General features: G+C 44.6%; 1 protein-coding gene across 1 annotated transcript; it reads left to right on the top strand.

Moving 5' to 3' along the window:
* Window positions 1–3,974: 3,974 nt before the first annotated feature.
* Window positions 3,975–6,185, top strand: LOC137305811 (histone H2A.Z). Its single transcript, XM_067974770.1, has 5 exons — window positions 3,975–4,081; window positions 4,319–4,396; window positions 4,570–4,683; window positions 5,420–5,549; window positions 5,678–6,185. The coding sequence occupies exons 1-5, from the start codon at window positions 4,079–4,081 to the stop codon at window positions 5,737–5,739; spliced, it is 387 nt and encodes a 128-aa protein (XP_067830871.1). The 5' UTR covers window positions 3,975–4,078; the 3' UTR covers window positions 5,740–6,185.
* The last annotated feature ends 7,860 nt before the right edge of the window (window positions 6,186–14,045 follow it).

The following is a 14,045-nucleotide window of genomic DNA, read 5'->3' as shown; positions in this document are numbered from 1 at the left end:
AAATGGCCGACCCCTTATCCTGTTTCTATGCCCCCTAGTTCTAGACTCGCCATCCAGGGAAACAACCACTCAGCAGCTATCCTGTCAAGCCCCCTCAGAATTTCAATGAGATCACCTCTCTTTCTTCTAAACTCCAGAGAGTATAGGCCCATTCTACTCAATCTCTCCTCATAGGACAACCCTCTCATCCCAGGAATCAATCTAGTGAACCTTCGTTGCACTGCCTCTAAGGCAAGTATATCCTTCCTTAGATAAGGAGACCAAAACTGTACACAGTACTCCAGATGAGGCCTCACCAAAGCCCCGTACAACTATAGCAAAACTTCCTTACTCTTGTACCCCAACCCCCTTGCATTAAAGGCCAACATGCCATTTGCCTTCCTAATTGCTTGTACCTGTATGCTAACTTTTTGTGTGAGGACACCCAAATCTCTCTGAGCACCAACATTTAATAATATCTCACCATTTAAAAAATATTCTGTTTTTCTATTCTTCCTACCAAAGTGAATAACCTCACATTTCCCACATTATACTCCATCTGCCACCTTCTTGCCCACTCACTTAATCTGTCTATATCCCTTTGCAGACTCTGTGTCCTCCTCACAGCTTACTTTACCACTGAGCTTTGTATCGTCAGCATTACACTTGGTCCCTTCATCTAAGTCATTAATATAGATTGTAAATAGCTGAGGCCCAAGCACCAATCCTTGCAGTACCCCACTTGTTACAGCCTACCAACCTGAGAATGACCTGTTTATCCCTACTCTTTGTTTTCTGTCCGTTATCCAATCCTCTATCCATGCTAATATGTTACCCCTGACCCCATGAACCCTTATCTTGTGTGACAACCTTTTATGTGGCACCTTATCAAATGCCTTTTGAATATCCAAATATACTACATCCACTGGTTCCCCTTTATCTACCCAGCTAGTTACAGCTTCAAAAAACTCTAATAAATTTGTCGAACACAATTTCCCTTTCATAAAATTATGTTGACTCTGCTAATCATATTATGATTTTCTAAGGGCCCTGTTACCACTTCCTTAATTATGGATTCCAGCATTTTCCCAACAACTGATGTCAGGCTAACTGGCCTATAGTTCCCTGTTCTTGAATAGCAGGGTTACATTTGCTACCATCCAATCCGTTGGGATCTAGAATCTAGGGAATTTTGGAAAATCATAACCAATGCATCCACTATCTCTGCAGCCAACTCTTTTAGAGCCCTAGGATGTTGGCCATCAGGTCCAGGGGATTTATCGGCTTTTAGTCCCATTAGTTTCTCCGGTACTTTTTATCTACTGATATTAATTATTTTAAGTCCCTCACTCTCATTAGCCCTTTGGTTCCCCACTATTTCTGGTATGCTTTTTGTGTCTTCCACTGTGAAGACAGATGCAAGAACCTAGAGGTAGCAAATGAAGTTGGAGAAAACCAGCAAATAATCTAGCAGCAAATTAAGAAATATAATGGCCTGGAAATTGCCCATGAAATTACGACGAGGCTAACAGGGCACACCGTTATTTCAGGGCAAATGGAAGACCAAGTTCTGAGCACACATGCGCAATCAAACACGAAAATCTGGAACTTGCTCTTCCTGATTCCCTGATGATCTGACAGCGTCGCATTAAAGGGCTGGAATAAATGGACCAGCGCCAACTTGCTCTCCTGCCCAGCTGGAAATGAACTAATCTCGCCAGAAAAAAGGTACACTGAGTTACATCAAGTCTAGACTAACTTTTAACGGCATGGTAAGTATTAATGACTGCCAAAAAAACTTCTCTGGAGCTGAAAATTAACTTTTAAAAATGTGGAGTCTCATTACTCCCAATTTTAACAGTTTTTTTGGACATTTAAAGATTTAAAAATTTTAAAATGTTTATTTTTTAACTTTTTCTTTCTGTCTCTTTTATCTCTGTCTTTTAATCTTACCCTCTTTTTATTTCGCTTTCTCTATCTGATTTTATAGTACATTTACTAATCTTATCTGACATTTCCTGGTTCTTACTCGGCGTGGTTTGTGAGTGAGATTCACTTCCTGGTTCTCGCAGTGTGGTTTGCAGATTGGCGGGGAGGTGGTGGGGACATAGACATCCTTTCCCCCCTCTCACAGTTCAAAGAACCCCGGGAAAGACCCCCTGAACTTCTTGCAGCTCTCCATTGAAGCAAGTTGGCGCCCAGAAGCCTGTGAAAAGTTTGTCGGTGCGTCAGTTACTTACGAGCGGCAGGCGACATCCATTCACTGTCCAGAGCAATTTACGGCCCAACGTGAAGGTTAATGCAACTGGCTAGATTGTAGTAATGATCACTTAAGAAAATGTTGATTGGATGCTCCACGTTTAACATAATTCTTTTCCTCCTCACCTCACCACAGAGGTGTCATTGTATTTAGACGGTATCTACACCGGTCCACATTTTCTAACATGAGCTTAACACAGCAGTAAAACTGTTATTCAAATAAAATGCAAAAAAAACCCCCAGCAAATGCTGAAAATCTGAATGAAAAACAGAAAATGCTGGATGCACAGGCGAGTCAGAATCTGTGGAGAGAAAAGATGGGTTAATGTTTTAACAAGGGCCCTGTTCAAAACATTGATACATTCTGGCAATAATTAATAGCGAGTCCAAATTAATTTCAATGACAGTGAATTCTGGGCAGGTACGTAGCTATATCTTTACAGGAGTCACTGTGTTATTGAAATTAATTTGGATCTGCTGATAATTATCGGCTGAATTGATCACACCTGGCTAAGGGTTCACTCATCTACGGACAATATGAACTTCACTCTGGAACAAAATATCCCTCCTCCGGGTGAGACATTGTACTGAGGCCCCATCTGGCCTTTCAGGTGGTCGTAAAAGATCGCATGGCACCATTTGAAGAAGAGCAGGGGAGTTCTCCCCGGTGTCCTGGTCAACATTTATCCCTCAACCAACATCACTGATCAAAGTGGCCATTATCTCATTGCTGTTTGTGGGACCTTGCTGTCCGCAAATTACAAAGGTGACTACATTTCAAAAGTGTTTCAATGGCTATAAAACACTTTGGGATGCCCTGAGGTTGTGAAAGGTGCTATAGAAATGCAAGTCTTTCTTTTTTTCACTCTTAAACCAATTCTTTAGGGTTGGGCTCTTGATTTGTGTCAGCTTTGCAGATCATAAAGTTTCACTGCTATGGTTTCCCCAACATGGACAGCTCTGTCTGTTGTGTTTCTGATAGATGCCTGATGGAGGTAACTTTTTTTTTATTGCAAAAATCATAGAATAGAATCATAGAATGGTTACAGCATAGAAGGAGGCCATTTGGCCCGTCGAGCCGGTGCCGGCTCTCTGCAAGGGCAATCCAGCTAGTCCCACTCCCCCACCCCGTAACCCTGCAATTTTTTTTCCCTTCAAGTACTTATCCAGTTCCCTTTAGAAAGCCATGATTGAATCTGCTTCCTCCACTCTTTCAGGCAGCGCATTCCAGATCATGACCACGCGCTGCGTAAAAAAAGTTTCTCGTTGTGTCGCCTTTGGTTCCTTTGCCAATCACCTTAAATTTGTGTCCTCTGGATCTCGACCCTTCTGCCACTGGGAACAGCTTCTCTCTATCTACTCTGTCTGGACCCCTTCATGATTTTGCATGTATTTATTGTCCAAAATATTTAATTGTTATCTCCCAACTCTCTGCAATTGACTTGATTCATACCTAAGGGAGAGATATATCCATTACTGCTGATTATATATGTATATATTTTATAAAAGTTTAGAAAATTTCCTTGCAGTCCTGCTCCCTTTTTTGTGCTTGTGGCTGCAAAGCCCTTGTGCGTGCGTGCGCGCTCACGGAGCGGGGATGTGTGTGGACGCGCACGCACACACGTACGCGCGCGCGCGCCCCCTCCCCTGCCACGCACCCGCGCTCCACCCCCCCCCCACCTGCACCCACACCCCGATTGGCCGACGGTGGTCAGATGCTCGGCTCCCACTCGCCCGGATGTCGAGGGGGCTGGGTATAAATAGGGGCAGAGGCGGGAGCGCCGAGCGTTTTAAAAAAGGAAAAACGGCCGAGAGGAGCGCTGAGGACACGCGGTGAGCAATGGTGAGTGGCAGCGAGTGTGAGTTGGTGTGCGAGTGTGAGTGTGAAGGGGGCCCCGGCCCCGTGTTTTTATTTGCAAATTTTTTTTAAAAAAAACAAAGTATATTTATACAACCGAAATTGGTCACTGATCGTTTCTCAACTTACTTCCAATGTTCGATTTTTTTTTCTCTTCACCCACTCCAAGAAAACAAATAATTCTCTTTTTTTTTCCCCTCCTTTTTTTGTTTTGTTGGGCAGGCTGGCGGCAAAGCGGGTAAAGACTCCGGCAAGGCGAAAACAAAAGCGGTTTCCCGCTCTCAGCGAGCCGGGCTGCAGGTCAGTCAAGCGGGCTTTGGCGCTCGAGCGCGCCGGGCGCCGCGCGCAGGCCCCGTGCTGTGGGCTCGTTCGCTCGCTCGGGCGGGCGGGCGCCGCTCGCAAACTATTAATTTTTTTAAAAAAAAATCTTTAAAATAAATTTATTGTTTCTCTCCCCTAATTTTTTTTTCCAGTTTCCAGTCGGTCGGATCCACCGACATCTCAAGTCGAGGACCACCAGTCACGGGCGGGTGGGCGCCACGGCGGCCGTTTACAGCGCGGCCATCCTGGAGTATCTGACCGCCGAGGTGAGAGGAGGGGTGGCTCTGGGGGTCGGGATGGAGCCGGTACCGGGTGGGGGGGGAGAAAGAGCGAGGCCTCGGTACTGGCGAGAGAGAGGACCCGGTCCGGGTGCTCTTCACACCCGCTTGGTTTGCGGGGGGGGGAAGGGGTCAGATTTCAAACGTTGTGAGGCCAATCTCCGGATTGCAAACCCTTTCCCTTCTGGATCAGGTAATTATCCCTGTTTAATCCCATCCTCTTTGGGGGGGGGGGGGGAAAGAAGAAGGGGAGAATTTTCATTTGAATAGGAACAGGAGGAGGCCATTCAGCCCCTCAAGCCTATCCTGCCATTGTGGCTGATCTGTATCTTAACTCCATCTTACCCGCCTTGGTTCTGTGACCCTCACCTAACAAAAATCCATCAATCTGTTTTGGAATTTTCAATTAACTCCCAGTCTCAGCAGCTTTTTTTTGGGGAGTTCCAGATTTCCACTCCCCTTCGTGTGAAGTGCTTCCTGACATCACCCCTGAATGGCCTAGCTCTAATTTTAAGGTTATGCCCCCCCCCCTGTTTTGGACTCCTTGCAACAAAAGGAATAGTTTCTCTAGCTACCTTATCAAATCCATTAATTCTTAAACCCCTCAATTAGATCACCTTTAATCTTCTATACTCAAACTTCCATACTTTATGCACTGACCTGTTGTGCTCTGGGTGTTTTTGAACAACTGCAGTTGCTTTAAATACCTAAACTGTTTTGCCAGGTACTGGAGCTCGCTGGGAATGCATCCAAAGACTTGAAGGTGAAACGCATTACTCCTCGCCATTTGCAACTTGCCATCCGAGGAGATGAAGAGTTGGATTCTTTAATCAAAGCTACCATTGCTGGTGGTGGTGAGTACTGTTGTCTTGTATAAATGCATGTGCTCCCATGGGGCTGTATAGTCACAGGTGGCCTATGCCCCACACCAATTGCACTGAGGTGTTGATGCCTTGTTTGCTGATGGTTCTTTGTTTTCCAGGTGTCATTCCTCACATCCACAAATCTCTGATTGGCAAGAAGGGGCAACAGAAAACTGTTTGAGGATGGAAGCTCCCCCCTTTTTTTTAGGTTCATAATCTCAGGACTCCATCTCAGATTAACCAGCTGTACAACTGTTTGGAGGGTGTTTGCTGGAGAAAGACACTGGACTTCTGAAAATGTGATCATTTAACTTTTTTTATCTTCATAGTATATGAGGGGGGGTGGGGGGGGGCTTTTTTTAAGTAAAACTCATAGTAATACTTCCCTGTGCACTGATCTGGGAAAGTTAAATCTGGGGCCATAATCTTCGTGGTGGAACTAAGGGACCTCTGGAGACATTCTCTAGTTACTGCCTTTTAATGGAGCCCCTGTTGCAATGTTTTAAATGCAGGAAGCGCTCATTGCTTCTATAACTTTATTTTTGGAATGGCTTTAAATCTGGATGGTTTGTTCCAACTGTCTACTTTAGTGGATGAAGTTTTCAATAAAATATGTATTGAAACCTCTGTGCCTTGTGATGTCTTTAAAGGAAGTAACCCTTCATTTTTGAGCTATTGGGAGAGGACCTGGTGATGGAGTGAGTTCCATTTGGCTTCAACCCACTCTCTCCCTTGTGAACAGGGGCCCTTCCTTAGAATGGATGATTGGTGTTCAATTACAAAGAACACAACTGGTGCAGTATGGCATGGTATATTTGGAGCTGAGCCAGGCGTTATTAAATCGACCATACTCAGTGCTTTGCCAGAGTCCTTGAAATCATAGAAAGGTTACAGCAAGGAAGGAGGCCATTTGACCCATTGAGTCTGCACCAGCTCTATGCAAGAGCAATCCACTAGTCCCACTGCCCTATCCCTGTAGCCCTACACATTTTCCTTTCATGTAATTATCCAGTTCCCTTTTTTGGAGGCAGTGATTGAATCTGCCTCCACTGCCCCCTTGGGCAGTGCATTCCTAATCATCGGTGGTTTTCTTTTTTTAATAAAGTTCTTCGTCACCTTTTTTTGGTTCTTTTCACAATTAGGTCAAGAAGGTACGAGCCCATGGAATCCAGGGTGCCTTGGCACTTTGGATACAAAACTGGCTTAGTGGCAGAAGGCAGAGGGTGATGGTCGAAGGTTGTTTTTGTGACTGGAAGCCTGTGGCCAGTGGGGTACCACAGGGATCGGTGCTGGGTCCCTTGCTGTTTCTGGTCTACATTAATGACTTGGATATGAATGTAAAAGGTATGATCAGTAAGTTCGCTGATACAAAAATTGGTAGGGTGGTAAATAGCGAGGAGGATAGCCTCAGTCTGCAGGACGATATAGATGGGTTGGTCAGATGGGCGGAACAGTGGCAAATGGAATTTAACCCGGAAAAGTGCGAGGTGATGCACTTTGGAGGGACTAACAAGGCAAGGGAATACACAATGAATGGGAGGACCCTAGGCAAGACAGAGGGTCAGAGGGATCTTGGTGTGCAAGTTCACAGATCCCTGAAGGCGGCGGAACAGGTAGATAAGGTGGTAAAGAAGGCATATGGGATACTTGCCTTTATTAGCCGAGGCATAGAATATAAGAGCAAGGAGGTTATGATGGAGCTGTATAGAACACTGGTTAGGCCACAGCTGGAGTACTGTGTGCAGTTCTGGTCGCCACACTACAGGAAGGATGTGATCGCTTTGGAGAGGGTGCAGAGGAAATTCACCAGGATGTTACCAGGGCTGGAGCGCTTCAGCTATGAAGAGAGACTGGGAAGATTGGGTTTGTTTTCCTTGGAGCAGAGGAGGCTGAGGGGGGGACATGATTGAGGTGTACAAAATTATGAGGGGCACAGATAGGATGGATACTAAGGAGCTTTTTCCCTTCGTTGAGGGTTCTATAACAAGGGGGCATAGATTCAAGGTAAAAGGCGGGAGGTTTAGAGGGGATTTGAGAAAGAACTTTTTCACCCAGAGGGTGGTTGGAGTCTGGAACTCACTGCCTGAAAGGGTTGTGGAGGCAGGAACCCTCACAACATTCAAGAAGCATTTGGATGAGCACTTGAAATGCCATAGCATACAAGGCTACGGACCAAATGCTGGAATATGGGATTAGAGTAGACAGGGCTGATGGCCGGCGCGGACACGAAGGGCCTCTATCCGTGCTGTATGACTCTATGACTCTGACTCTAATTACCTTAAATCTGTCCTCTGGTTCTTGACCCTTCCACCAGTGGAAACAGTTTGTATCTACTGTCTAGACCCTTCATGAAATAGATGGGACTTTCCTAGCTAATACATGGCTATCAAGTTGCAACCTTCAGAATTTTGCTGTGAATTTCAATGTGGCTAGATCAATGTTGCCTTCTATATAGAAGTGAATTGCAGTGTATAACTAGACCTGGTTGATAGCTGTCTAAATGCTAAATCAATTGTGCTGTTACATGGCTAAAACTAAGCCTGCGCATGATCTAAAATCCTTGTTCATTAGTTAATTGGCAAACTGTTAATTCCTTTTTGCTGCAATAGGACAATTGGGTGATTCTAGTACAGCAAGGCTAGTGGCTACAAGAATTATCATAAACTAATCTTTTGAAGGCAAAAAAAATCAGGAAAATGTATCTGGATCAATGATTTTTTTTCTATTCATGGAAAATTCCACATCTTAAATGTGGAGGGATTAAGATTTAACTAGTTTTTAAAATATCACTTGCCAGTTAGTCTTCTACCCAAGGAATATAACTGAACTTGGGCTGTAAATACCAGCCCACTTTTTTTAAAACTTAAATGAATGCTTGGGTTCACTATTTCTGCATTTTCCCATCTGGACTCTAATGCTGTGGAAATTTGATCTGTAACTGGTAAATTGCTGTTCTCTACCTTTTGTGTATCCTTCCTCTGAACTTTATATTCTGCCATTTAATCTCCTGACACTGGCTTATTTAATCACTAGAAAATTTGCTTTTTTGTTGCATTGTTTCCCTACACTTACAAGTGATCCAGAGGGGAGATGACAAATTTTTTATGCAGCAAGTTATGACCTGGAACACTGCCTGAAAGGGTGGTGGAAGCAGATTGAATAGTAACACTCAAAGGGAATTGGATAAATGCTTGAAAGGGGAAACATTTGCAGGGCTATGGGGAAAGTAGGGGAGTGGGACTAATTGGATAGCTCTTTCAAAGAGCAGTCATGATGGGCCAAATGGCCTTCTGTGCTCTGATTCTATGGAATTCTCTAATCTGATAAGCAATCACGATCAGATAATCTGTGTCAGGTTGCTTGATGAATAAGTATTGTCCTGGACACCAAAGAGCAGAGGAGTTCTCCTGAATAGTGCCAGGGGATCTTTTACGTCCACCTGAGGGCAGACAGGGCCTCTTAAAAGTCTCATCTGAAAGACTACAGCACTCCCTCAGTACGGCACTAGATGTCAGCCGAGATTTTACGCTCAAAAGATTCTGCCCACTAGGTGACAGCTGTGCGATAGTGATTGCAGCACTTGCTGCACAACAACAGATGTTGGAACATAAAGGACAACTTGCACTGATACAGTGCCTTTAACATCATAAAACGCCCCAAGATGCTTCACAGGAGTATAATCAAGACAAAATTTGACACTGAACCAAATATATTAGGACAGGTGCCCAAAACCCAGGTCAAAGTTGGTAGGTTCTAAGGAGCGCAGAGATCTGAGGGTTGTAGGGCTGGAGGAGGTTACAGAGATAGGGAGGGGGCGAGGCCATGGAGGGATTTGAAAACAATTTTGTTTAAAGCTATTGTGTGCGGTATAGAAATCAAGGTCATGTGATGGGGTTAGGTCGCTCTTATAAATGACTCAACCTTCCCACTGTACACATTATCATTGCTAATTCTGACGCATAGCCACCATTGTCTTAGTGTCTGCCAGTTCCATTTACAGACCTTGCAGGTGCGTAGAGTTACAGACTATTGGTTACCTGGTTCCAGGAAACCTGGAGGGAGAGTTAACTGAGCAGTGATTGGTGGTAAAGGCATTCTGCAATTGGATTCTGTAATCAAATCCACATGGCTAGTTGAATGGGGCTGCTCACGTACATTTTACATAGATTTACATAGAATCTACAGCACAGAAACTGGCCATTCGACCCAGCTGGTATTTATACCCCACCCTCCCTCCTTCCTTCTAACCCTATCAGCTTATCCTTCTCTTCCTTTCTCCCTCATGTGCTAAACTAGCTTTCCCCTTAAATGCATCTATGCTATTCGCCTCAGCTACTTGTAGCGAGCTCCACATTCTCACCACTCTGGGCAAAGAGGTTTCTCCTGAATTCCCAATTGGATTTATTGGTGACTATCTTATTTATGGCCCCTAGTTTTGATCTCCCCCACTTACACTTCAGGACAAGCTCGGAAGTATATTTAAATGTACACTATTGTTATTTTAGCACCCACGCTACACCGACAATCCATATGTGTGTATTGTGTATACACAACTAATTTTCTTACCTCCACTATAGATTCATGCTGGGTATGATTTGCACAAGTGGCCTTTCACTAATGTATGAGCTTGGATAGTGAGTATCAGCAGCTTATTCAACTGCAGGGGCATCACAGACAAGCCGATTCCTGGCCTCACCTGACATCCGCACACAAGTACATTCCAGTGAGGTGACTGGATGTCAATCAGGAGGAGGAGGAACTTTTGCTGAATTTTTCCATTCTTATTTTGGGGGTGATTGCAACAGCCTGCTCTCTATGCCCTTACTAGAATCGGCTAATTGAGCAAAGGTTGGGGGGGGGGGTGCCTTGTACCCTCCCAGCTCATATGGACCAGTACATTAGGCAATGCATTTACCAACCTTTTAACATCACTGCACAGTCTCAAATTAACTGTCACTTTAAGACATTTTTATGTGTCCATGTACTCGCACTCTTGCCTCTGAGTCAGCAGGTTGTGGGTTCAAGTCCCACTTCAGAGACTTAAGCACAAAATCTAGGCCAATACTTCCAGTGCCGGACTGTTGGAGATGCCATCTTTCGGTTGAGGTGTTAAACCGAGGCCCTGTCTGCCCTCTCAGATAGATGTAAAAGATCCCACGGCAGTATTTTGAAGAAGAGCAGGGGATTTCTTTCCAGCATCCTGGTCAATATTTATCCCTCAACGAACATCACTAAAACAGATTATCTGGTCATTATCACATTGCTGTTTGTGGGACCTTGCCGTATGCAAATTGCCATGTTTCCCTACATTACGACAGTGACCAGGCATCAAAAATACTTCATCGGCCGTAAAGCGTTTTGGGACGTCCTGAGATCGTGAAAGACTCTATAGAAATGCAAGTCTTTTATGTCAACTTCATTTTCTTTAATTAATTTTTTTTCCCGCTTCCTTATTTTTTCCTCCCCTTCCTGGAATGTGGCTCCACAACCCCAGTTGGTTTCCAATAACCAAACATCCATTCTTCATGTGCAAGTCTAAATAGTGGGTGTCAGTGTGCTATTCAGCTGGGGGACTGGGTCCAATTCCGTTCTCACCCACTGTCCCCTCACACACACACACTTCCAGCAGGTGTTGCTGGTTGGTGATCATGACAGGCTGATTATTTTGCTTTCCCTAACCCAGGGGTATTAAAGTCAATCGCAGTGCCCCTCTCTCCACCTGGGGATAAGATTAGCTAAGTCAGAGCAGGCCGGGATCAACAACAACAACTTGAATTTATAAAGCACCCTTAACGTCCCGAGCCCCTTCACAGGAGCATGACCAGACAAAAATTGACCCCGTGCCACGTAAGGAGATATTAGGACAGGGGTCCAAAAGTTTGGTGAAAGAGGTAGGTTTTAAGGAGCGTCTTAAAGGAGGAGAGAGGTTTGGGGGAGGGAATTCCAGAGCTTAGGTTCTAGGCACGGCCGCCAATGGTGGGGCGATGGAAATCGGGGACGCGCAAGAGGCCAGAATTGGAGGAGCGCAGAGATCTCGGAGGGTTGTAGGGCCGGAGGAGATTATAGAGATAGGGAGGAGGGGCGAGGCCATGGAGGGATTTGAAAACAAGGATGAGCATTTTAAAATTGAGGCGTTGCCAGACCGGGAGCCAATGTAGGTCAGCGAGCACAGGGTGAACGGGATTTAGTGCGAGTCAGGGTACGGGCAGCAGAGTTTTGGATGAGCTCAAATGACAATTTCAAATTGATGACTCCTCATCACTGAGTCCCAGAACCCGATATCAAAACCCTTCTATAATTTTAAAAACCTCTTATTAAGGGAGGGTGGGGGAGAGTAAATCTGGCTGGGACAAAAAAAACAGTTTAAAGAAAATAAAATGATTGGTCACTTTCTTGCGAGGAAAATGTTCACAGAATGCTTAGGACAATGGATTCTGGCTTTGAAATTTAACCAGCACCAGAAAAAAAAACCTGTTCAATGAGTAGGATTCTGGTGGTTTTAAAACTCTCTGAAATTAACGTGTTGCGTACCAAAAACTGGTACTTATAATTTTCATGAAATTACAACAAAGACATACTGGCGAAACAGTTGAGATCGAACTGCCTAGAGGCCACGCTGAAACTGCCCTGGTCAGGCTGTACCTGGAGTGATGAGTGCAGTTCTGGTCAATGTCATTAGAGGCCATTAAGCCCCTGGGGCTGTGCAGAGGAGAGTAACTCTGACATCTGAGACTACAGCTAACGGGGAGGACTTGATCAATTTAGGGTTCTTCAGCTACAAAGAGACATTTCAAGTGGATCCTGTCGAGGTCTAAATGATACTTTGCAAGATAATGGAAAGTCAAAACAATACTTTCAGGTACACCGTGACCAAGGGGGCACAGGGTCAGGTCATGAAGAACAAGCTTGAACCGATGTTAGGAAGTATTTCCGTGTATAGAGGATAATCAATTGCTGGAGTGGGTTTCCAGAAAAAGTGGTTGAGATCAGGTTGCACTGGACTCATTTTGGAAACAGCCAAATGATGTAATGGAGAGTTGGTAGGATGGGTATTTTAGAAGGATGAGCTCAAATGGATTGAAGGGGCTTCCTTCATCTGAACCTATCTTGTAAGTTATGCTACACCTCTTGAGTGATTGGAGACACTCTGACCAAGATCAGGAACTTATCCTACAAACATATGAAATTGACAGGCAGGAGAAGACCAGCTAATCCATCGAGTCTGCCCCACACATCATGATAGCCGGAGGATCATGACTAAACATTTCCTCCTGGGAAAGACAAAAAAAAGAGAAAAAACCCAGGGCCAATAAGGGGAAAAAATACACCGGAAAATTCCTCTCCGACCCTCTCAGGCAATTGAAAACCAGTTCCAGGAGATCACATGGACCAAGTGTTATCTATAAAGACACTTATCTTCTATACGATGCGATCTCTGCCCCAGTCAGGAACCGGCCCAGCTCCCTCTTGAAGGCAGAGAGTCGGCTCCCACCACACCAGCCGGCAACACATTCCAGAGGCTCACTACTCTCTGGGAAATGAAGAACCGCCCAACACCCAGTCTATTCCTACTCTTCCATAGTATAAACTCGTGACCCCTCGTCCTCTTCATCCCATGGTGAAGTTACAGCACGAACCTGCAACCTGGAACTCCATGTTGCTGTCTCTTCATTGTTGTTCTGATCGGGTTACTATCTCACTGCCATATACTTAACTCATGCTTTAGTACAACCAGTCAAACTCTGGAAGTGTTAGTAGAGGTTTTATAACCAAAAATAGAGGCAGAACGTTAAAAAAACATTTAAAATTCTGCATTTATTCTTCAGCTATGAAACACATCAAAATAGGATACACTTTTAAAGCAAAAGAATGTTTAATAGTCCATATGAGGGCTTCTTTGTGGGACACATTGGTACATACTCAGGTGGACGTAAAAAATCCTATGGCACTATTTCGAAGAACAGGGGAGTTCTCCCCGGTGTCCTGGGCCAATATTATCTCTCAAGCAAAATCACTAAAGAAACAGATGATGTGGTCATTTATCACATTGCTGTTTGTGGGACCTTGCTGTGCACAAATTGGCTGCCGCATTTCCCTACACTACCACAGTGGCTACTTTCAAACGTACTTCATTGGCTGTAAAGGGCTTTGGGATGTCCTGAGGTCGTGAAAGACGCTATATAAATGCAAGTCTTTCTTTTATACCATGGTGTGTCCTGGGTCACATGTAGAGATTAAATGCATAGTCCCTTCAAATTGCATAACTTCAAGTTGCTGATACCAAGAGATCTTGTATTCAGATTTAGAATGTATCCATCAATGAGGCAACAGACCTGAAAAAAATTGGTTTTCCAAACCTTGTAGGCCCACAAAATTTAAACAGGTCAAACCAGACAATAATGCCAAATTGGACTAAGTTGCTTGGGCTTGAAGGGGCAGATTGCCAGGGCTGCTTTATAGAGGACCTCTGTGCTCGTTGACCTATAT

This window comes from Heptranchias perlo, chromosome 1 (genome assembly GCF_035084215.1).
Source record: "Heptranchias perlo isolate sHepPer1 chromosome 1, sHepPer1.hap1, whole genome shotgun sequence".
Taxonomy (NCBI): Eukaryota; Metazoa; Chordata; class Chondrichthyes; order Hexanchiformes; family Hexanchidae; genus Heptranchias; species Heptranchias perlo.
Note: the sequence above shows the minus strand (reverse complement) of the source record. Positions and strands in the feature narration are given on the sequence as shown.